Source organism: Parasteatoda tepidariorum, chromosome 6 (genome assembly GCF_982258835.1).
Source record: "Parasteatoda tepidariorum strain Cologne lab strain chromosome 6, Ptep-v5.0, whole genome shotgun sequence".
NCBI lineage: Eukaryota > Metazoa > Arthropoda > Arachnida > Araneae > Theridiidae > Parasteatoda > Parasteatoda tepidariorum.
The window spans coordinates 29,704,801-29,731,274 of NC_141760.1; the positions used below are offsets into that span (position 1 = coordinate 29,704,801).

At 28.0% G+C, this 26,474-nt stretch overlaps 1 protein-coding gene and 1 long non-coding RNA gene across 5 annotated transcripts in view; one reads left to right on the plus strand and one right to left on the minus strand.

Annotated features, from left to right (window-relative positions):
- The window catches only part of LOC147807748 (uncharacterized), a 371,001-nt gene that overhangs the window by 81,766 nt on the left and 262,761 nt on the right, over window positions 1-26,474 (plus strand). The window lies entirely within an intron of this gene.
- LOC107445619 (netrin receptor UNC5C) overlaps window positions 1-26,474 on the minus strand; it is a 169,067-nt gene that overhangs the window by 36,171 nt on the left and 106,422 nt on the right. For all 4 annotated transcript variants that reach the window (XM_071178867.2, XM_071178866.2, XM_071178869.2 and 1 more), the window contains exons 4-5: window positions 20,572-20,856; window positions 6,078-6,245 (exon numbers count right to left, since the gene is read on the minus strand). In XM_071178867.2, the coding sequence (XP_071034968.2) occupies window positions 6,078-6,245; window positions 20,572-20,856 (453 nt within the window). The remainder of the gene's footprint in view (window positions 1-6,077; window positions 6,246-20,571; window positions 20,857-26,474) is intronic.

The window sequence follows — 26,474 nt, forward strand, 5'->3', positions numbered from 1 at the left end:
ATATTACTTTTAATGTAAAATGTTAATGTAAAATGTTAATGTAAAATGTTAATGTAAAATGTTAATGTAAAATGTTAATGTAAATGTTAATGTAAAATATTACATTTAATAATTAATAAAATAATATATATTGACAAAAATACGAAAGGAAAATTAAAATATAAATTGAATATTTACTTTTTAATATATTCAAAATAACCATTAACCTTTCAAACAGTGAAAAAAAAAATATATTTAACCTTAATCTTGAGGAGTTATTTAATCGAATTTTTAAAAACAACACCATATAAAATCATAATACTACGCAAATTGAAGCCTATTACAGTTTAAGTTAGATTAAGTTAGTTACATTCTATCTATACACATTACAATTTCAGGCTAGAGTATATTGTTTTAAGTTAAATGTTAACCATTTAAACCATTGATCATTTAAACTGAAGTAGATTACCACACACGTATTAACTACATTGTCATTCAATAATAGATCATCCAGTAATTATTAATTAATGTTCCAAATATTTACAATAATGTTAATTGGGATAAGTCTAATGTTAATTGGGATGGCTAAAATTGTCAAATAATTAATTTTAGTTAATGTAATAAAATTTAACTTTTTTAAAAAAATTATTGCATAATAAATAAGTAAAAATTACTTAATAAATAAGAAAAAAAGATAATGTAAATTAAAATGTAATTTTTATAGCCTGTTACAAAATTTGAGATCCGTATTATTTTACTTTTTACTATAAGAAATTAAATCTGAAATTTTAATATACAAACAGTGCCAAATTTGAATATACATAAATTAATTATTGTTAAATCAGTGTATCTCAAAATATTGATAAAAATTGGCTGCTGATGTTGGCAAATTTAAAATTTTTAAAGACAGTTCACAGACAGTTGGTAAATTTTCTCTCAGTTAATAACTGTGCAAAGGATCAACATCATGCAACAATACATTTTAACAGAACTAATAACATTGCTATTTTCGAAAGAAAAACTCTAACTTTTACACAAATCCAAAACCTATTCCAGATTTGATTTTTGAATCGAAATAAACAAAGTTTTTTGTTTAAGAAACACAATTCTATTCAGAATTTTCTGAATGTCAGATAAAAATAACTTCACAAAGAGAAAACGCAGTCAACCTTGAATAATATTCGAGTTATCGAACAAACTTCAGATATAGCAGCAAAAGTCCAAAAGAAAATTTGGCACAATTCCGCCTTCCATTCAGAAAATATCAACAAAAGACAGTAAACAAAACGAAAGAAAAAAAAAGTCGCCAAAATTGGCTAAACAGATTCCAGTTTTCCCTATCCATAGGGGAAAATACAACATTGTTATTCAAAGCGCGCATGCAACTCAATGGCCAATAGCTCAGACTTTAAAGAAGATGAGGAAAAGGAGTCCCTAATGAGAAATCGATGTTCCCTTTCTCTAGAAATGACGTTAAGACGCAAATAAGACGACGCCAACTCTTTTACCCTATTTTCCCAAAGCATCATTCCTCTATACTCGACAGCATACTTTTAAAAGGAAGAAAGTACTAAACAGAATTCTTAATTACAGCAAGACACGAGGTGAAAATTTGACGACCAGATATAACGTCTCAAGAGAGTCCCTTACACTAGTATGAGCTACGAGCGTTGAGAAAGTATTCAGCTTTGAGGCTGCAATCTTATATAATGTGTTAAATAGTTTAACATGTAATCATGAATGTGGTTGATCGGTATGTTACATCATTCAAAAGAATTTTCTGTAGTAACTTGAGACGCATAATAATAGTTACTCTTGTTTCTCAGAAGAATAGTAAATTTCACTTCTTTCATTTTATTTTATTTTATTACTGGCGTTGAACAGCCGACCCAATTATGAGTTTGCGTTTTTCATTGTTCAACTTCATATCCTTGTAATTTTGAACTCAACCCAAAAGACAAGGGAACTCATGGACGAAGCATTAGGACAAGTTTGTACTTCGTGGAGGACTTTTCAATGAAACTAACCCGCATTTGCGTTACATGGTGCGGAACACCACGAAAACCTCTCACGGTCATACTACTGAGGATATTTTATGTCTGCAATGTCAGAAATCGGAAACAGAATTTGCATCGACTAGCCACCGTTGGGATTCGAACCTGGGTCAATTTATAGAGAGACGAACGCTCTATATCCTGACTCACAGCTGCTCCAACTTTTTTTATTATGCTGATCTGCTCAATAAAAATGTTGTTTTTCATGTTGAAGGAAATGTAAAAAGTAATGAAACCTTGCATTGTTAATTTTAAAACCTCAATAATTTTTTTTTAGTAATTAGAACCAGATTCACTTAAAATTATCTTAGAATTATTTTATGCAACGGTAAATTATAGTTATTTCTGAAGCAAAATATGGAACCTAATAAAGACGAATGGGGGGAAGAGAGGTAGAAAGAAAAAATGCTGTGAGGAAAAGAAAAAAAACTGCTTTAATCCACGTCCGATAAAATTTCTTAGAAAATCCCTTATCTAGAATTCGGATAAGGAAGATGAACTCAGCGTCTTGGCAAACTGACAGTTCCGTCCCCGCATGATGACCCCATCCCCCGACCTTGTCCACTTTTATCGCTTGTCCCAATCTTCTTCAGGAAGAGTGAGAGAAAAAAAAATGGGTGACAGCGGCATCTGGTGGTGATGTTATCAGACCAAAAGATTCCCTCCCTGTCCTCTACAATTGTGCTTTATTTTCTAGCTTTCGACGACAGCATTGAAAAATCTTATGTGAAGGAATTTAGGCGTAGAAAAATCTTTATGTCACGTGATTTTCCGTGATTTTTGACGAGATACGGCGTTAATATTTTCTTTGTGAAACTGAGTTTACTTCTAATAACTCGAACTCGGATCATAATCGCTGATGTTAACTGATAAATAGAATGTTATTAATATCACTGCGTTTAACTTGGAAGTCAAAAACTATTTAAAAAAAAGAATATAAATTTGAAGTTTTCTGTTTACTTGGAACATTAGATTTCGATAATAAGAGAAAACGAAAAAAAATATAATAATAATAAATGAAGAGAAAAAAAAGTGGAAATTTAAGCAATCATTGGGTACATATCATGTGAAATTAATGTCTTTATTTGCTAATTATACATATTATTCAATTGTATTCCTCAACATTTTTTTTTTTTTTTTTGCTTTTCTTATAATAACTAATTTAGATTCAGATATAATAATAACATAAAAGAGATTTAGAATTAATTAAAAAGTAAGAGCGTTGAATTCTACCATATTAAAGGTTAAATGTTTTAGATAATAAAAAATTATTTAAAAAATCTTTTAGTGAATTACACTACAATATTAAAGAAAAATTTCGTAATTCAAATTGTAACTTTTTGAACTATAACGGAATTCAACTCAATTGAAAATAATTGTTTCAATATTTTGAAAAATTTAGTAAAAACAAATAATAAGCTTAATAAACTTAATAGAAATCTTCAAATTTTATCGTAATTTATTTGCACATATTTAAATTAAGCTAAATTTATATTAATTTTTGAATAATTAAATAAAAATAAACATTGAAATAACTTAATTATGATTTCATTTTTAAATATTTTTATTGAGAGTAGCTGAAGCTTTAATTTGAAATAAAAGAAAATGTTTGATTAAAAATAAAATAAAAAATAACACAAAAAATCACAGTAAAACTTAACATAAATTTAATCAATATATTAATAACTAATTGTATTCAATTGGCTTGGTATATTTAATTTAAATAAAAGAGAAAGATACTTTGATATAAATAATAAACGAAAAGAAAGAATTTCAAGAATTTTTGATGTAATAATTACTATACATTCGAATATCATGCCTGAGAAATTATGATTTTTTTAAAATTATTTAAATATAAGAACTTAGAATTATAATGAGAAAAAATTTATTTAAAATATTAAAAAAATAATAGTTCAGTGAATATTTTTATTTCATTGAAAAATTTACTTTCTAAGAATGTTACAAAATAATCATTACATCTAATGAAAAAGATAAGAAAACTTTAAGAGTGATTGGATACTTAAGTTCAAAATTTTAAAAAAAATACCTATATAAGGTATAAATTCATTTAATGTCCTTCTAGAGAAGGATAAGCAAAGCATGCAAAAGTAATTTTTAAGCACTAATATTTCTTTTAATAAAATAAATAAAAAATTCTAAAACTGTTTAATGTTCGAAAATAAAACATATTAGTTTAGATAATCAAATTTAATGACAAATAGAATATGATGTTATTTATAAAGCTTATAAATAAACAAAATTAAAATAATAATGAGTTATAAAAATATTTATTATTTGAAATTACTGAAGGAAAAACTTAATTTAGTAACATACTTTATTTATAAGTAAGAAAACCATACGAATGTTGTCATGTGCTTAGAAACTAAAAAAATACTGGAAATATTTTAGCCAAATGTCACAACTTTTTCCCACTGATATAATTCATAATTAATTTAGTTTTATAAAAAAAAAAAAGAAAAAAAAGGAAGATAAAAAAAATTAAATGAGAAAGCATCTGAAAACTTCCTCACGTAAAAAATACAGAGGTTAAACAGGAAAAAAAGATGTATAATAATTATGACATCCCGGTAATAACGTCACTTTCCTCCTCCCCCCCCCCCGACAGATGTGCGGAGGAATTTGCGCATCTATCCCGACCTCATATGAAATGCATACCTTGAACACCAAAGAAGTCACGTGGCTTATTTTGGTATGCTAGCCATTGTCCAGGTTGTGAAATAACATCACAGTAATTACACTGTTATAATAGAAGCCTGATTGTTTAAGCGTTAATATTTCTATGTCATAGACAGGCATAGCACCATTTTTTTGTGAGAATTGTTTGATTATGGAGGCAGAAAATTAGATCTAGGTTTATTTGGTATTGACTAAATCTTATATTCAACTGAGGAGTAATAATTACTACCTTTAAAGTTGTAACTGTTTAAAAACGTATGATTAAAAATATGGCTTTCATTTGAAAACTATCATAGTTTAAAAGAATTGCAATCTGAAGGTATCGTAATGGTTATTAAATTGATAACTAATTAATTATTTCATGACATTTAATTGATTTAAGAAGAAGTTTAATAACGGGGGAAAAAGTAGTAAAAAAAACACACTTTTTAAATTGATATTTTCTTTAAATATAGCATAAAAATTAATCCATATTAAAAGATTTTTATAAATTAAAAACTTATCGGAAAGATTTTGTATGTAGTGTAGGGAGATAATATTAAAACGCAATAATTTTCTAAAATTTTGGTGATAAAAACTTAATGCTTAAAAATATTTTAAATTGTTTTAAAAACATTTTAACTGTTATAAAAATTACTCATAACCATACTAAAATATATTTTTAAAAAAAATATTTCATGAACTAAAATCTATTACTGTACTACTTTTTCAATCTTTATTTTATTTTAATTATTAAAAATTAATAGCATGAAACTGATTATAGTATAAGTATAAAAGAAATTATTTGAATTGTAATATAATTACTGGCATTTTATTTCACAAAAATGATTTTAAAAGTATATAACTGAATCTCAATTGAATTGAGCATTGGGTAATTTTTTAAAGTACTGCATAAAAATTTATCAATTAATACAATACAGAAATAAATTAATTTTAGTTCAAAATTTTACTTTTTTTTTTCTAACTACAGTAATTAGGTTATTTTTCTCTCCTTTATTTTCTATTAGATCTCTATTCCAACTGTCAATTCCAACTCTCAATTTCAACTTGAAAAAGTTAATAAGAAGCCCTAAATATTTAACTTTAATCGGATAAGACAAATTTTATTTAAAGCTTGATTTGAGTATCTTAACCTAACTAATAAACTGAATCTTTCTTTTTTCACTTTTAGACAAACAAAAAAAAGTCTAAATATATTTTTTGAAAAAAACTATCCTAAACTTTGTTAGGAATTGAGGTCATGCGTCTTTTCTGAGATTCTAAACTGCCGATTTGGGGACTCGAGCCTTGATAAAAAAAATTAGTACATTTTCACTGAAAGTGATATTAGTACACAAATTAACTTACCGGGACAAAGAGAAGTGCAATCAGTCTTTTGAAGAGCATCACCAGAGCAAGGTCTGCCACCATTCAGAGGTGCTGGGTTCGTGCATAAACGCGACCTTTGCTGAGATCCTCGACCACACCGGGCAGTACATTCTGACCAAGGGCTCCAAGTAGACCACCCTCCATTCACTACAAATAAGAAGCAAAACAAATTTATTACAAAAATATGGCACCGACAAAAAACATTTATTTAGATGCATTCATATTCTCAACCCCAGAAAGATAGCAAGTTTTTCAAAAGTAATTTTCATACAGAAATAGTCTTTAGATAACACGGAAATCATTGATTACATTCATTAATTTCACTCAGTTAAAAAACATGTTAGTCTAAGCAAGAGACTCTTGGAGTTATCATCTATAAATGTATAAAAATGACCAATGAAGTGGGATTAGACACTTAAAGTGATTTACTGCGTTAAAAAAAGATGTTAAAACTTTATAATTTATATCCAAATAAAAACTTATAATATACTGTATAAAAACTCTATAGAATAATAAAATGTATTCATAAATTCGATGTTCGTAGTGCTTAAGTTATTCATACTTAACGTAAGATTCTTACTAAAGTAATGTTTTTCTTACTAATATACTTATATTTTATTACGGAAAATAACTTTGACGTTTTTCTTATTTAAATCGATAAAGAAAACAATATAAAAGACATTCTAAATATTTCGTTTTCATTCCGTTGATATTTAATATTAATTTATTCCACTTTTTTTTAAAAACAAAATTAGCAATTAATTGAGGTTCAAATTGGCAAATTCTCTATAAATAATAATTATAGATACGTTAAAATACTCTTTTTTTTTTAATGAAACTGGGGTACCTTATATCCAAACCTAACTGGGATTATTATGGGATACCTACCAAAATATCTAAAGGGCCACCTTGGCCCTTCCCATCATTTCAGATATAAGGTTCTAAACATACGTTACTGTAAAGCTAACATAGAAATTACTAAATAAGCACTTAAATTGGATCAACTTATGAAGTCAGAAATACTCAACACTTTCAGTAAGTTATTTTTTGAATTATAGAGTAACAAAAAACAAGAGGGGGCAACTAGGCCCCATCCGACTTTCCAAAGGTAAATATTGTATCATTGGGTTTTTACTACCAGAATTATGTTCTTGTTTTTTCGGAAATCTCATAACCATACAGTACAATAATTTTATCAGAATTTTTTTCATGTATAACAATATATAAATTGGCAACATAATACTAGCCTAAGCCAAGTATAAAACCGTAATTTTGCAAAAATTGAAGAAAAAAAGTAATAATCCGGAAACTTATTATTTATAGATCCATGCAGATATTTCAATTCTATTGACATTTTTATTTAAAGACATGAAGTTTTTATTTAATATTTAAAAAAAAAAATAGATGAAACTCCACATTGTATTTCAAAAACGCAATTTGTGAGATTTATAACAACAATGCTACCTCACCGCACTGTGTACAATTCACGCTCGTTTTGAAATATTTGGCATATTGAAATTCGATTACTGGATCTATTTCAAAATCCGGCATATTCGAGAGAGGGAAAAAAAGGAGTTACGTGCAAGCATGCTTTAACTATTCCAAAAGATCGGAAAACGGAAACCGGTGCAAGCTTCGACGAATGCCGGAATACACAGCATGAACTCAACAATCAATAACGATGCATCAAAATAACTTCCTACGCTTTTTCTTATTTTGGGGAGGCGTTTTCCAGTTTTTTCCTGATCCTTTTCCAAGAAAGAAGCGGATTTTAGATATGAGCTATTGATTTTAGTGTCAATAACAAAATGCCCACGTGGATTGGTGAGAAATGAGCTATAAGAAAGAAGTTGATGATCTAGCAATTTATTCATGTATGTTCTTTACAGATCATGAATAAAAAAAAGAAGTTTTCTACAGAATGAGAGTCAGAATTTCGGCCTCAATGGGTACTGATTTTTATGGGCATATATATTCTCGTCCAAGTTGTACAGATATTAAATTCTTTGAAATATAAGTCACGAATAAAAAAATGAATGTTTTCTGCAGAATGAGCGTCGGAATTCTGACGTTTAAAGGTACTGATTTTTATGAGTATATATATTCTCGTCAAAGATTTACAGATATTAAATTCTTTAAAATATAAATCATGAATAAAAAATGAATGTTTTCTACAGAATGAGCGTCGGAATTCTGGCGTCAATAGGTACTGATTTTTATGGACATATTCTCTTCAAAGTTTTACAGATATTAAATCGTTTGAAATGTAAATCATGAATAAAAAATAAAGTTTCTTACAGAATGATTATATAAATTCTGGAGCTCATGGGTACTGATTCTTATAGACCTATAATCTCTTCAAGGATTTACAGATCTTTAAATTGAAAATCGTTTAAAATGCAAATCGTGAATAAAAAATAAATTTTTTTAACAGAATGAGTGTCAGAATTTCAGCACCCATAAATACTCAATTTTCAAAATTTAGTTTTTTTTATCACGCATTTAGTAAAAAAATACAAAACTGAAACGTAAATTTAACCGAATCACGTCTTAGACTAAAGTATTATAATAGAATTACCAAATTTTAGCACATTTATCAAATTCTATGACATATTTCAAAACGATAATTTATGTATAATTTTATCAAAATCAGTACAAAAGCTCTGTAGTGAAAAGTTTTTTCGTATTTTCATAGAGCCGGAAACACGGTATATTTTAATATATTTTAGTAGTTTAGACCATACCATTTTATCTCAGTGTATGAGTGTTTCAACATGTTATGCTTAACTATGTTATTATGAGTGTTTTAACATAACAAAATCATCACCAAAGTGCTTCGGTGAAAATTACCGAGCTATTTAATTTCCCCATACAGCCGGAAATGATATTTTGGTAGTTTTGATCATACTATTTTTCTCAGTTTGAAAAAAAAAACAGTGAAAAGCCGCAAAAATTTTACTAAATTTAATTTTTCTAAATTTTTTTTTTCCTTGAGAACACGCTTTTCTTCTTAAACTGTGTAGAAAAATTTCACTAAAACACTGTATATATTTTTGGATCAAAAAATAAAAAAACAGCAGTGATGATTTTGAAATTTGAAACTACAACTTGAGATGAATCGGTTGCATTCATTTCCTAGCAAGAATTTTAAAGTGACAAAAGAACGAAATACTGTCTTAAAAATAATTTGAGCAAAGAAGAAAAAACTAGATTGCAAAGCGTAAAAATTTCAGAATTCACAAATTTCCCGTAGCATTAGTTTCAGTATATTTTAGCTAAGCAAACATAAGCGTATCACTTTCTCTAGCTTTAAGACACACTAATAATAAGGGAAGAATGCTGAAAGAATTTTTTTTTTTTAGAATAAAAAAAAAAGGGATTCCCTGGAGCAAACTATTTTTTTGGAGCATTTTTTAAAGAACAATTTTTTATGCTCAGTGCCTAAGATAAGATTGTGTTACGCTCCTTGATAAGCTTTGCAAATTAGTTCTAAAATAACCCACATCTTTATTATTTGTTTTTAAAATTTGAAATAGCGCAAAATGTTTGTTTTGAAATATTTACGATTTTATATTAAACAAATAAAACAAATTAAAAATCTTTTTAATACATTCATGTATTGAAAAGGAGAAACTAGTTTTTGACTAGGTTTTGAATAATTTTTGAAAAGGAGGAAATAAATAATTTAATTTTCAAAAGGATAAATCGTAAAAGGGAGTCCGTAAAAGAATCTTTACTACTTTTACCCCTTTTTTTACTATTTCTAATTTTATATACTGATTCTAAGTTAAAAAAAATTTTCCTTTTTAAATTTATACGTGTAATATGTACAATGTATATGTAATATGTGTAATGAAATGTTATATAATAATAAACAATATTTAGAAAGGGTTTATTGATAATTTTGACTTCTACTTTTTAGTCTTTTATTAATTTATTTTTTTTCTTCAATGCTTTAAGTCATTCCTTTTATTTTTTATTTTTAAATTTGACTAATTTAAATGTTTTGCAACTTTTTTTTTGTTAATTTTTTCCACAAAAGCTATTTTTAAAAGTACAGCAGTTAAAATATACGGCTATTATTATTTGGCAAATGCAATTTCGGTTAAAAAAAAAAAAGAAGAAGAATTTTTATGTATATTTAAACTATGCCACTCTTTCATTTGTTCTTACTGGCTTAATATTAGTAATAAAATAAATAAATGAATAAATGGGGGAGAGTATACGACATTGTTTCTTCATTATATCTTTTTTGTAAGCATACTAAGATCAAAAAATAAGATGTAATAAGCAATAACTTTAAATCCAGTAAATATTTTACACTTGCAAATTATCCGCAAAATGTTTATGCATTATCTTCAGTCCTAAATAATAATTATGCATCAAAACTTTTTAGAAGGAACAAAACTGAAACAAAAAAAATAGAATGAACGTTGAAAACGAGTAACATAACCATAAAAATTAATTGTAACTGACTACTTTTTTGTTGTTCGTCATAAAAATGTGGCGTTTTGGTTGAATATTATAGATAATAGTTTGAATTCCAAAGATATAAAAAAAACCTACTCTGATTATAAAATGACTATTTTTTTATAAATCTCAATTATTAAAAAAAATAAAATAAAAAAATTCATCTGCAACAGCAATAAATAAATAATTATATTTTATTCATTTTCTTGAGTTGCGAAATTAAAATTGTATGCATTTATAACGATAACAAAGTTGCAATGTTCTCATTTTAAATTACATAAAGTTCGAGCTAAATTTTTATTTATTTATTTGTCACTCTAAATCGTAATAAATGACAGATACTTTACGTTGTGTTTTTCACTGAGTGGCGAGTGGATGTAACGAATGTTTTACAATTTTGTTTTTCGTAATTTCATTCAATTGTCATTATATGAAATTTGTAAGACTGTGAGTAATATTCAAATATTATAAACTTGGACTCAATGATAATAAAATGAAATTTTATTACCATTTTCAAACACAGTTAGCACTCACGTAACAAATAAGAAAGTCAATTTAAATGCAATCTTGCCAATTTCGTCTAGAGGTCACCCGGGTTCAAATACCAGTGATGGCTGATAGATACGAATTCCGCACCCAGCTCGCATCGACCGAAGTGCTTACGTAAAATATCCTCAGTGGTAGACATGGTTAAGAGTTCCCTTGCCGTTAAGCTAACCATGGGAGGTTTTTGTGGTTTTCCTCTGCAAGTAATGCACATATGAGTTAGATCCACCAAAAAGTCCTCCATGAAGGCAAATTTCTGCCAATACTTGATATGGGAGTTCTCTTGTCTTCCAGATTGGGTTCAAAATTGCAAGGCTACGGAGTAGAACATTGGTAGCCGTAAACTCAAAATTGGGTTGGCTGTTCAACGACGGTTATAAGAAAATTAAAAAAAAATATTTCTGCCATTTATCTCTCCTAATAAACCAGAAGCCACACATTTGACACACCAATATTTTTTATGGATTTAAATTACACTGCAAATCATTCTTCAATTTTATGTAAGGAAAAAAAAAACAATTTTTATATAATCTCAGATTTAAAAAAAAAATTCGATTTAATTTTGAACAGAAAGAAAATGTAATGAAGGACGAGAAAATTATAAATATTTTCAAATATACTTTAATTTTATTTTTCCCTCTTACCTTTTGCCCGAAATCACGTGGGAAAAAGAAGATGGGAGTAACTCAGACGCGTGCCGCCCATGACGTGAATATTAATAAAGTGTTCGGCTACCTGAGAGAATTTTTAATAAAAAATAAATAAGTTTGACTCGTACATAAAATAAAATAAAAAGCAACTGCAAATTCGAAGGCGGCATAAAAATAATCTTTGAGAATAATCTGTTGAGATTACAGAGCTTGGCGGCGTGCAGCGTTTTTATTACTTTTTTCGACGTTTATTTTCGTTTTACAGGGTTGCTGTAAGTTTTTTTTTTTTTCTTTCTAAAAAGTAAAAATACCTGGTATGGAATAGTATTCATAAATCAGGATGCGAACAAGTATTAGCAATTGAATTTATAATTTTGTTTTCTTCTTCTGATTGCAGTAGTTTGAAACATGTTTCTAAATTATCAATTAAAGTCGTTATTAAATATATATTTTTTTCCGGATTCTCAAGCAAATGGCAAAATAATTTATTTTTATTTCCGTATTCTATAAAAATAAATTTTTAAAATTATTTCTTAATAATATTCTTTTTCAAGAAAAATAAATCTTAAAAAAAAGGAAAGAAAGAAAAAGGAGCAATCAGCACCATCATAATAAAAAGTTTCAATAAATATCTAACGTCCATAGAAAACAAAATAGAATCCCAATAAATAACCAATATTCCTGAGTATTCCTAGTATTTCTATAAGTCCCGATAAGTACTTAACATTTCTACATTGCAAAACAGCTCCAATTCGAACACATCGAAAAAAATTCCATTTATTGGTTAGCAATATTTAAAGTCTTCTGAAAAAGTAATAATTAACGTATCTGCTTTCATAAATGTTTTTGAAATGCAATTGCAGAAATATGACGTTTTGAGCCTAAATTGAAAATTTTTGACTTGTTTTAGACATTTTTTAATGTTTCAGAAAAGTAAGAGAAGTGTTGCAAACAGAAAAGTTTTTTTTTCTGAAAAAAAACAGGAAACTTTGTCGAATGGAATAAAAAAAAATTCTTTTAGTTTGCAATGGTGTTATATGGTGTTATACCTAACACCCTTACTAATGATAATCGAAAAATGTAAAATTACTTCATTTGCCATTATTTCATCGAGTAGCCAGAAAGAATTTAATAATTAAATATCATTAAGTTGCAAAAAATTCAGAACAACAACATTCGGTATACAGACAATGTTATAATAAAATTATAATATATACACCGGCAGTAACAATATTGCTAATATTCTTTTGCTTTTTTTGCATAAACATTAAAAAGAAAGATCTAAATTTCGAAAAATTGAAATTTGGAATAAGTACTGTTTCTCAAAACGCAATTACTTTTCAACACTGTTTCATAATTTTGTGTAAAGGAAACATTATTTACGAACACACTAAGTTTAAAAAATGTGCACTTCACCTGATGTATTAAATTCTCTAATCGAAATTTAATGTTAATTTGAATTCCTCCATCTTAACGAAATGGAAGTCAAAAAACATTAGAGATACATTACAGTACATTAAAAATGCATAAAGGATCTGGAAAAATCATTAGCTATAAGATGGCATAATAGAGTGATATAAGTACTATAAAAAGTTTAATAAAATGAGTGAAATTTTGCTTCGTTCAATTAAAATTGAATGAAATGTTAAGAGCAATTTCTTAAGAAATGGAAGGGGATACCCATATAAGTCACGCTTAATGCACTTTTTTTCATTCGATTGATTATTTCTTAAATCACCATTACATTTCTGCAGCATAATAACCACATAATTCATGTATTAACATTTTCTAAACTTCATTTTAAACCTTAATTTTACTTTTTCTAAACCTTTTTGAGCATCTTGGGAGGAACTGTTATATCGCTAACAAGGTATTGTAAGTAATTAAGTAGAGTAGATTGAGTAGAATAAGGTAGGAAGGATAGTAGATTAAGTAGATTTATTAAGATGCTGCAGAGAAGAGTAGATTTGGGCACACTTTCGGTGTATTGAATCCAAGATCCACAGGATTTTTTTTTTTGATATTGAGATCATTTAATGGCACATTAAGGCCAAAATTCATAGGATTCATAATAACCACATGATTCTTGAATTAATCTTTTCTAAACTTCATTTTAAACCTTAATTTTAATTTTTCTAATCATTTCTGAGCATCTAGGGAGGAACCGTTATACTGCTAACAAGGTATTGTAAGTAATTAAGTAGAGTAGATTGAGTAGAATAAGGTAGGAAGGATGGTAGATTAAGTAGATTTATTACGATGCTGCAGAAGAGAGTAGATTTGGGCTCACTTTCGGTGTATTGAATCCAAGATCCACAGGATTTTTTTTTCGAGGTTGAGATTATTTAATATATATATGACATATTAAGGTCAAAATTCATAGGATTTCTCATTCTCAAAAAAAAAAATCTGTTTACTTTTAAACCATAAAATCAAAACATTGATTCATAATACCGTACAAAGTTGCTGCAATTTTATAAGGTTTTTAATTTTGATATATTTCAGTTAAAACTAAATTATAACACACTAGAACACTGATTATCCGACTATCGATCATACGACACTTCGATTATTCGATACCCCTTCAAGATCGTTATTAAAGATTCCGAACACACATTTCATCATTATTACAGCTAACGTTCCCCAATTACTGTGGTTTTTTGGACCTTTACCATTAAACCCCTAATTCAATTCAATCCGATTACTGTTGAGACAACAAATCCAAAATTCGGTAAATGATAACTACAATTAAACGGAAATTATATTGAATTATTATTTTTCATAGAAAAATTATACGCAAGTAAAGCTTTCCTTTTCATTATAGTCGCTAAATAATATACTTATAGTTAAAGGCTTATGAAATTAAAAAAAAAGAAATAAAATAAACAGCTATTCCGTTTATCCGACAATTTCGATTTTTTGACCCCTGATTTTGTGGGTGTCGGATTACGAATTATTGAGGTTCTACTGAACTGTATAACCGAATTTAAAATAGTTAATTTAAAAAGGTTTTGGGCTAATTCAACACGGATAACAAATTCTTTCGCCAAGGAAAATAAGAAACGACACTTGAAGTAAAGTTATAATTTTAAACTCTATATGCAATCTTGCCATTATAAATTATCTAAGCTTTAGAACGGACAAATAAATATTTTAAAAGTAATTTTTAAAAAAATTTTAAAGTTGCTAATTTGGCGACATTCTCTCACCTAGATTAAAGTTATCAAAATTAATGCCTTATCCTCATTTTTTGAAAATTTTTACGAGCCCAGATAATGCAGCATTGAAATAAGTTTTTGAAACTAAAAAATTAGATCTCAAACACTTTTCATTTTCTCAAAACTGTGGTTTTCCGTTATATTGACGTTTTATGCCATTTTTTTAAATAAACATAGAGGGTGCTGGCTAAAGATAGGCTAAACTTAACCAAACAGTCATGAGTAACTGATGCAAATTCACAGCAGTTATGAAAATAGCATATTATTCATACTGTTTAGAAGAATTTCTTCAGAAAGCATGAACAATAAAATTTTGAAAGAAGGATAAAAAAAAAAACTACAACTTTTGATCGCCATTTCAATTTAAAAGTGTCTAAACAAAAGTTACGCTAGCGCTCATTTATCGCGTTAAAACTGCATATTTTTAACGGAAGCAAAGAATTAATTTTTAGTTGGACTTAAACACGCAAGAGATAGTGCAGTTAAATTTCAAAAATCCTTACATTACATCTTAAAATTAATAACAAAGCCATTTTAGTAATCATTTTAAATAACAACAAATAACCGATGCATTTAGCTACCGGAAAAAAAAAATGTTTCGAAGAATTTCTTAACAAAGCAAGAACAAAAATAAAATTTTGAAAGAAGGATAAAAACTACACCTTTTGATCGCCATTTCAATTTGAAAGTGTCTAAACGAAAGTTACGCTGGCTTTCACTTATCGCATTGAAACTGCACATTTTTAACGGAAACAATGAATTAATTTTTAGTTGAGCCCAAACACGAAAGAGATAGTGTAGTTAAATTTCAAAAATCCTTACATTACATCTTAAAATTAATTACAAAGCCATTTTCGTATTCATTTTAAATGCTTTACTTTCTTTTTATAGCTCATAAAGTTGCTTCATTAATTACGTCTCTTTTTAAAATAAAAACAAAGAGAGCTGTAGCGAATGATATCATTCATCAGCGTAAAACATGATCTTAAACTTTACTTTTTTAAAAACCCTTGCTTCATTAAAGTAAATGTCAGGAAAAATTAAAAATTTTATTAAATAAGAGCGGCTAAATATCTCGCATATTTTTCTCTTTTAAATTAATATTTGTATTTAATTTGACGCTAAGGAAAAGCCATCTCGGTTTAATATGCAAAGAAAAAAAAGAATGTTTCATTAAGTTTTTAATTAGAATGGGGTTGCTATGCAATAAAACGTAGGATAAGAAGAATTCAAAAATTTATTATTGTCAGGTTTCGGTTTTTTAGAAACTGAACTAGTTGCTTATCTTTAAAGCAAGTGTTTTGAAGTAGTTATTTAGATTTTTCATTGTATTTCATTTGTTGTTTCTTTTCCCATTCAGATTACTTTTAAATAAGTAAACTCATAAACTCCCTAGATAAGACATTAATATTCGACTTTTGAAGTAATAGAGATTCGAAAAAAGGTTTAAATTGTAAATATTGATGTAAAGTATCTTTCTTTACAATCAGTAAATAAAAATAGAGAGCATAGAATGAAAATATGATCCATTATTAATGAAAAATAGAAATCTCGAGCGAAAATGGAATAGTTTTATCAAAATATAAATAAAATTATTCATTAAAGTTTCATTTTTGCAAAATAATATATTTATTGTACGTAAGCAGATTTATTAAAAATAAAGTACTTTTTCTTTTTTGTAACAACAGTCCCCTGAAAAATATTGCAAATGTTGCAATTATCGAAAATGTTGCAATTTATATTTGCATATAAGTCGATATTTTCTAGTTGCAGTTTCGCATTGCACGTAGCGCCACTCAGTGAAATGTTTTATTTACAAAACAATAACAAAACATTATTAATGTTGCAATATTTAACGATTCTGATTTGTAAAAAGAAAGCTCTTTTTAAAGATTGATTTTCTAGAGTTGTACAGTTTTCTAAATTTAAAAAGAAATGATAAACAAATAGATTTACATCAATTTTTAAATTTTAATAAAAGAATAAAACAAAAACTGGCGAATAAAATCGTGTGACTTTGTCCATGTGTAATTATTGAGTAAAGAAAAGGAAAACTTGTATAATTTTGCTTTGTTGAAAAAGTATATATATTCATTATAGAAAGAGTTATTGGAAATTTAAGAAGCAAAACTTTTCTCTGAACTTTTTTTTTTGTTTGTTGATACGCAGTAAATAACAAATTGGCAATATGAATGTATTTTTAAAAATATCAATTTTTCTGGAAAATGATCCTTTAAGCTTCAAATTTTTTTAAAAAAAAGTTTTGCTATTCAGGTTATAGCAAACATAAATAAAACGTTGAAACTATTTGTCTAAATGGCCATTTCTCATTCTAAAATTTATTATCAATAAAAATTCTTGCTTGCTTTCCCCCAAAGCTAGATGGGTTTTCTCTGTTATTAAGATTCTAGATAAAATTGTACTGATTTTTATATGCTTCACACTATTTTCCCATTAAATAACATAGATTTTTTTTCTTTTCTTTTTTTAAATTCAGGAAAGCCTGCATCTAAAGATTCCACATAACAAATGTTTGGAGGGCTAGGCAATGAAGTTTTCCTGCAAACTTGTCAAAAAGAACTACAATTAAAAGTTAAAATTAATTTATTGAAAATGTTATCTTAATTTTATGCTCTTATTTAATTTTATTTTATAACCGTCGTTGAACAACCAACCCAATTTTAGCTTTACGACTACTAATGTTCAACGCCGTAGCCTTGTAATTTTGAAACCAATCCAGAACAGAAGGAAACCCCTGGCTCAAGTGTTGGGAGAAATTTTGCCTTGGTGGAGTACTTTTAAATGCGCGTTTGCGTTAATGGAGAGGAAAACCGCGAAAGTCTTCCACTATTAGTCAGACGGCAAGGGAATATCCGTTTACCACTATCCCATGATCCGTTTACTCCTGAGGATATTTTACGTCAGCACAGTGGTCGAGCCGGGTACGGAATTCATATCGACCAGCCATCGTTGGGATTCGAACTCGGTTCACCTCATTGGAAGACGAATGAAACCCCTGAGTCACCACGGATCTTGATTTTATTGTTTAAATTCATGCTGGGATTAAAAAAAGATCTATTATTGAACAAGCATTGCGGCCTTGTACAAAATTGTAATAATATTTCTCTACGACGCTCTGTATTTCCTTGGAATATTATGAATTTTTTAATTTATTAATTTTATTAATATTATTAATTTTTTAATGCAGGAAAGTCTGCACCGAAAAAATCGTAAAAATCCAGGAAGAACTCTTACAGGGCCAGACAATTAAGTTTTCGAGCAAACTTGTTAAAAAAAATAACTAAATAAATGAATAAATAAAATACATATATTTAGAGGTTAAAATTAAATTAATCTAAGTATTCGTAATCTTAATTTATTAAAGCTATTAATTTATTCTTGAAATTAATGCTGAAAAAAAAGTTCAATAAAAAATAATTTCTTTTTAATTTATTCACCCTGTGAAATTCTTTCGTATAATTATAATAATTGTTCTAACATTATAGCATCATTCCATTACTCTATTATAAATTATTAGTAAAAGAAGGGTAGGAAAGGGAACGAGGAAAAATCACGGTGTTAACCGTAAATCCACTGGAATGTTACTTTGAACAATATATGAACTTTATTCTTATTTTCTATTTGGCGAAAAGGCGAAAGATGCCGCCAAATCGAACAAAACCGATGGTAAAAAATAAATAAATAAATAATTCAGCCAAATTATCCTGTAGGCCCTGAAAGACAGAAGACGGACGATGAGGTAATGAGCGGTCGGCACGAACACCCTTTGACCCCTACAAAAACTTAAATTCCCTTGTAAATACTATCCATTCTTTCTCCTCCCTAAGTGGCTCACGTGGTTAAATGAAGGTGGGGGGAAGGGTATTTAAAGGCGGGGGGCAAAAGCTATTCCTTCCCAAACAATTTTCTTTCCCACTGGTAGAACAACTTGCTGAAGAAAAAAAGAAATAGAAAAATTGAAAGAAGTGGGGTGGGAAGGGGATGCAGGTAAAGAAAAAGTGCCCAAAGGGTTGGAGTCTGTCATTAACGGGGTGGGGTAGGGGTAATTTCTGCAGCACGACTTCGTTTTAAGAGAAATGGATGATGCAGGTAAGAAAAGAAAGGAGTAGGTCAGTGTTTCTTTCGAACATTTTTTTTTTCTTTTCAACTTATTCTACAGAATATTAAGAACTTGACTGAAAAAGACTTTTTAATAAAATGAGAGTAAACTTTTCGGCAAGAGGATTTTATGTTAATTTTGATCTATTGGAAAAAACGTAGGGAAATTCTTGAGGCCTCAAATCTAGAGATGATTATTTTTTATGAAATTTTAATAAAGAGACAAAATGCCTTATGTAATACATTTTTACCTTGTCTAAAAAGCCCGAAATAATTTTTATTTACTAAAGCTCACTTTTACTAATCCGATGGGAAACAGAAAATGAGGAAAACCACCAATTAGGTGGCTTGACTCGGTAGAGCAGGACTTTCACATTGTTGTTCTTGTTTCTAATGTCACACTTGCCTGCTCAGTGAAAACAAGCAAATTTAATGCAGAGGGTGCGTTTCTTGTTTTTCAATGGCGCCATCTATGGCCAAGAATACGTCTTCATCTACACATACACGTCACAGCCTGCTTTATAGGGCAAACCCATTCATACTTCCATTCATTCAACCACAGATCGCAATTTTGACCTCAACCAAAGAACGATCAATCTCTAATTCAGTATCCCCAAAGGTATTGATTTGCTATGGGACCTCGGAAAACTTAGTGATCCGACAGATTTAAGATGCCCCAGTAAGCATTTACTGCAAGGAGAATCTTCGGCCGACGGGGATCAAACTCATGACCTCTTGGATATGAGTCCAAAGTCCTACTAAGCATAGTTTCATATTGTAAACAAGAGAAACTGTAAAATCCTTGCTGTGGATGAGACGAGATGGTAAAGAGTACTTGGGACTCCCTTGCCCTGTAACAGGCTGTAGTGCTTTGAGAGAAGAACTATTATTTTAAGATAGTTTTCATTATTAAAATAGAATTAATAAAAACGCCGCTTTAAAATACAATATTTATTACTTAGAAGAGACGTAGTAAAATAGTGATTAGTTCATACATACTAAAACGATGAAAATAGTTTTATATGAAAAAATATATATTGAGGTAAAAATATTTTTTATTGAAACGATCCTGTTCTGATTGGTCATTTTAATTAATGGGATGCAGGTTTCGTTCTTGACATATTTTCAATGTTCGCCAGTTTTAGTTTTCAATAACATACAACCAATTCAACCGTAAGAAGAAAAGTATACTCGATTTTAGATAGCTTTAAGTGGCATTTTGCAAGCTACTGCTTTTCAAGCGGCATGCTGCTTTTCAAGGTCTACGAAAATTCAAAATTTCTGAGAGCCAGAACAAACTTTTAGGAACCAGCAGTCTTAAAATATTTAAATTTTCAGATCATTTGGAAATCAAGTTAAACTTTGCCAATCACAATTATTAGGTACCAACCACAATTTTTTAAGATTCCCTGAATTCGAAGATCCCTGCTGTAATTGGCATGCAAATGTATAATTATAAGCAAAACTTACCGTAAACTGTGAGTGTAGCCGTTTCACTATATCTGGAGCCAGCAGGATTCCTGGCCATGCATGTGTAGTTGCCCATGTCTGCCAACCGAACCACACTTATAAGCAGATTGCCTTCATTGGATATTATAAAGTTGGGATCTCGAGCAGTGTCAATTAGGTCTCCACTTTTTAACCATAATATCTCAGGAGGTGGCACGCCCTCTGGAGGAAGACACTGTAACGATATTTGTCCTTCAATGGCAACATGGGTGCTCAATGGTTGGTTTTCAAAATGTTTTTTCAGATCTGAAAATGAAAAGAGTTTTTTATATCATTGCCATCTGGGAATTATTTTTGGAATAACGAAAATAAATTTTATCAAATTAATTCAATACATAACTTTATTAAATGAAGAAAAAAACGATGATTTTTGAACATCACTCCTTATTCTATTTTCAAAACCTGTTCATAATATCATGGTTGATCAAAAATTTATTCTCAAAGGTGAGCCTGAAATGATTTAGAAAATATTTTGTTTCTATCCTCATGATTATTCCAGAATTTTAACTGTCTGTTTCTTTTATATTGGAAAAAAAAATCAGCTCTTAATTTTGTAATTTTTTTTTTCGTGATTTTATGTGACATCAGAAAGCCTAGTTTTCTGCTCAGACAATCTGTGAAAGATCCAGTTTTTGTGGACTTGAGAAAAATCTATTCATCATTTTATTAATCTAGAATTAATGTAGAATAAGTGTCTTTTTGAAAGAGAAAGAAGAAAGAATAAGAAGAATCTTTGAATTTTGAAGAAGAAGAAGAATCTTTGAAGAAGAAAGAATCTTTGAGAATATGTGACAATAAGGAATAAAGTCTTGTTTTTTAGTGTTTTAGTAAATAAGAAGAAAAAAGATTAAACTTCGTTTTTGAGGTGTTGTACATTATAAAAAAATTTTCTAATCAAATTATGATAAAAAGTATCAGCAACCGTAAAGTTCATTTTTTAAAGAACGTGTTACGAAACCGCAATTTTCACAGTAATAATTACCGTAAAATCAAGGAATCACTCTAATTAAATAAATATTACTGTAAAAATCAAGGCATAGTATTTTAAGGTTGAAATGGATTTTACGGGTAAAGTGGATTTTACGGATGATGCACGCGAAGTGCCGGTACGTTATACCGTAATTTGATTCAGAATTAGTTACAGTGTGGTTTTAAAATTATAAATTAAAGACGTCAGCGATTCTGCTTTTCATGTCAATTAATTTTTCATAAAAATTGCTCTCTTTAAAATGTTAAAAACTTAAGTAGAGGTTAAAATTAGGTGTATATTCTTATTCTTTAAGCATTTAAATTTTTCGCCAGCGTATATGAAAGGAGTAGTATGTTTTGTTTGCTTTATTTTCATAAATTACAATATATTTCAGGCGACAGTGCATCGATTTTTAAAGTTTAAATTATTAATGAAATGCGTCGATCAAACAGCAAACATATAAAGCCTTTTGATCAAGCTTAGATTATAATGTACATGCATGAAAATATAGCAAACAGAAATCACATAAAAGAGAAAGTCTTTGATTCCTAAATTTTCCTGGAAAACACACTCTAAAGAGGAAGATGCTTCCATTTTGAAGGGAAGCATTGAATTATTTGAAGTTGTTTCTAGTCTCTTATCTTTTATTAACATTCTCTCTCTTTTCCATATAACAATATTTGTCGGAAATATATGAATAAATTAAGAGAGGAGGAGAACTGCCGACGGGTTGGCATTTCAATTTAGAAGCCCCGGGGAGGATTATTACCCTTATCATTTAGATAAGCTCATTTCAACAGGAATGAATTATTTGCGGGGGTGAGAATGTTCTCGAATGTGCGCTTTATGAATTGTTAAGTATGTAGGAAGAACATCGAAGGGGTTGAGTGCTGAAATATTTAGAATGAAATGCACTTTTTGCATGGTAAAAGGATTAGGATTCAAATAAGACTCGTTCGATATTCTATCCATTTTGTCATATTTATTTTTTTTCTTCTTCTTTTTAGTATTAGTCTATAAAAATAGAATTAAAATTTCTTTTATGTCATATCAATAAATTTATTTACTTTAAGTTGAATAATTATTTGTTTCAAATGAAGGAAATTTTAATTTTTTATGAATATGAATTTTTTTTAAGAATTCATTTTTCTAACATTCACTCTTCTAGCTTATTTTTTTGCTTTTTACAAATTTTGAAGCAAATATTTGCTTCTTTTATAGCAAATTTCAATGAATTGAGTAAATTTGTAAAAATGTAAATAGTAAAATTAGATTTATTCTAATTTAATTTTTTTTAAAAAAGCGAATCGAAAAATCAACTTTCATAATAAAGTCTGTCTAGTTTCATAATTTATGATTACCTTTCTTATTATCTTCATAAATAAATTTTGTCAACACAATTTACTCAATTAATATTCTTTTTTTGAAAAATGTATTCCGATTATTTTAAGTAATTTATTATCATTATCCTTTACCTTCGCTATTATAACAACTACTTACTGTTAATTTATTAGTAATTAAATAGAACGAATAAAATATAATGAAATATTTGTCTTAATTAAGTCTAATCTCTAAAAATATAGTAATATATTAAACTACAAAACTTAGAATAGCGTGTTCAAGAACATTTAACTTTTTTTTCGTACTATTAAATATGCAGTGTAAAAATTCCCGATCAAATTGCGATAAAAAGTACCAGGGTGCCAGTATTTTTTCCAATTGAATCTTTTTCTACCAGAACATATATCGGAACCAAAAATCTAAAAAACCACAATTTTTTTCAGTGATAATTACCATAAAATTACTGAGTGACTCTGCGTAAATAAAGATTGCTGTAAAAATTTCGATTTAACATTTTACGGCAGAAATGGATTTCATGAAGAATGCATCCAATTTGCCGGTACTTTATACCATAATTTGATTTGGAAATTTTTAACAGAGTAGAAAAGAATTAAAATTGAAGTATTTTCCTTGTTCTTATGATTTCAAAACTGTTTTTTTTTTAAACTTTTTACAATAACTAGTTTAAGAGAAATATTAATTTTGGAATTTTGAAAATACAGTTTAAAGATAGCACTTTAAGAAATACAGAATTATATGTGCGTTTAATATCATATATATGTGTATTTCATTATCAAATAGGGAGCTGGATATATCGAATTCGAGTGCATGTTGCACATGAGTTTGTCATCGCACATACATTCAGATGTCATCTTGTCACTATATGTATCGTTGCCAGTTCTGTTGCAAATTATAATGTCTGCCTTCTACAACTGCAGACAATCATAAGTGCACTTAGATAAATCAAATTGCATCTCGAGCATTTCGTAAAGTTATGCTTACAATTATGTATTATCTGGGTCAGGTACAATGACATTTGTTTGACATTGACTTTAAACATGACATTTGTAAAAGACTCAAATTATTTTTAAACGTGCTTAAACTGTTAATTTTAAAAGTACTCGTATCTTGCAGTCCATCCATACATACCTTTCAAGGGTCATAAATTATTTAACAACATTTAAGTCAATTTATAAGATAATAAACGTTAAGGCCTTAGTCGTTAAGAATATATTAGAGTTTGAAGTAGAAAATGAAATATAGTAAAATATTTTATTTAATAAGATTTTTTTTAAATTTTGTTATGATTTCTTTGAATGTAATACTTTTACATATTAATTTAATCATATTTTTCCCAAATTGAATGTATTTTATGCATTTTTGAATTTTATGATTTCCCATGCTTGTAAATTAAACATTTACACATTTTGGAGTATAATACATTTTTGATCTAATACTTATAAAAGCTTTAAACACTACACTTTTTATCTGTTTATAATTTGATGCATTTTCGTGATTTAAGATGGTAACTTTTAAATTCATATTTCATTTTCTTTTTTTAATTTTAAATCTAGATATTTTTATACATTTAAATATGATACTTTTTCTGTTTAAGATGTGATACATTTTATACTTTAACTTGATAATTTTAATTTTTTAAGTAGGATGATTATTATAGTATAAATTCTTTATCTTCCTCTTTATACCATAAATTTGAAGCTTTTATAATAAATATTTTATGTAAAAAACATGTCTTAAATTGAAATAGTGATAAACTACGTCTGTTATATAAAATGCTATTCATCCTGATTAAAGATAAACTCTACTTTTGCAACATCTATAAAAGAAAATTTATATTTATTCTATAAATTTTTATTTTCCTTTTCTCCTTACACAAATTAAAAAGAAGTCCTTCGATACGATAAATTACATCTGAAAAAGTACACAAATAAACAAATATTTACTGTTTAACATGGCCGAACTCCCGATTAAAATCTTTTAATTCCAAATCGTTCTTCAAACAGAAAAATTATACAGAACACGAAATGGCAATCATTTTTAATGTCATGACAGATTAACAGGGGAAAAAAATTAAAGAAAAAAATAGAAGAGAAAAATGTTTTCGCGGAATGAAAGAGAATTCAATTACCACAACAAACCTGAAAGATCATTTACCTGATTTATTTGAAGAAGGAAAAAAAAATTACGTAATCTCAAACGATAACTAAGCGAATAGTTGAAAATAACAACAACAAAAAAAGTTTATTCAAAGTGCCGCGTAAAATACAAAAGAGTCGTTTGAAAAAACATAGAACTGTTATTAATTTAAGACGATCGCCGAGGTTGAAGAATCAAGCAACTATTTTGGCTCAATTTTGCATAATCATTATCATAAAATAAATATTAAGTTAAGAAAGAGAAGAATGTAGAAATAAATTAGGTTTCGTGTTTTTCTAAATTGATCACATACAAAGCGTTGGATTTAAAGAACAGAAAGAAGCACAGACGATAATAATAAACTAAAATGATTACATGATGTTATTTTCAGTTTCGATTCGGCATCAGTACGCATTAAATTTTTTTTACGTGTTTTGATTCGCAGGTTAATGATTTTACATATGAGTTATTTGCGAAAGTTTTGCGCTTCGGAGTAATTGGATTCTTATTTTGATGAGAAATTTCAACATATTTCCTTTTTTTTTTTTAAATTAAGCAGTCGTATAATGTAAGAAAATCGTCATCTAAAGTGCAGAAAAATAACGCATGAAACCTAAATATCTCTACAAAAAAAATAGTTGTTTTAAAACATCATTAAATTGAAGAAAGGTCATAGATTTACAAAATATTCTAATCATTCTAAATCAGAGTGCATATTTAAAATTAGAAAGAGTCAAATAATAATAATAATAAACAAATGTTTAATCCAGTTTTACAATTTTTTTTTACTCTTTTTCATTTATAAGCATTTTATTTCTTTCGAATAGTAGTTAGAATTAGAGATAAAATGTTTTTCAAAAAATTACTCTCTTATTCAGAAGGGAAAAATAAATAAATAAATCAGCATTGACTTTAAAGCACATACCCTTCCTCAAATAAAAGCTCTCTCTAAAGCGTTAAATTAGTCAAAACATGCTTATTTATTCTGTGTCCCAAGACTCGACTAAGTCCTATGCTGTAGTTTTCCAGAAAGTAAAATGCTGCACAAGTGTAAAAAATAAGTTTTAAAGAAACTGAGTAATGAAACTGAAAGTATCTTTATTTATACTAGGTTAAAAAGTTTTCGAACTCCTTAACCACAAAATCACGAACGAAACTACTTACTACTTTTCTATTCATTAAATTACTTTCCACGCAATATATTTTCTATTTTAGTAGAATTCTTGGAAAGTATACTAAAGTTTACATTAAAAAAAATACGTTCGCTTATCTCATTAAATATGTAGCATTTTTTTTTCTTTATTTACTTTAAATGCGTTCAGGCGATTATAACAAAAAGTAACTCATTTTCATGGTAGATTAATAAAAAAAAAATCTTGTCTTTCCTTTTGGAGGG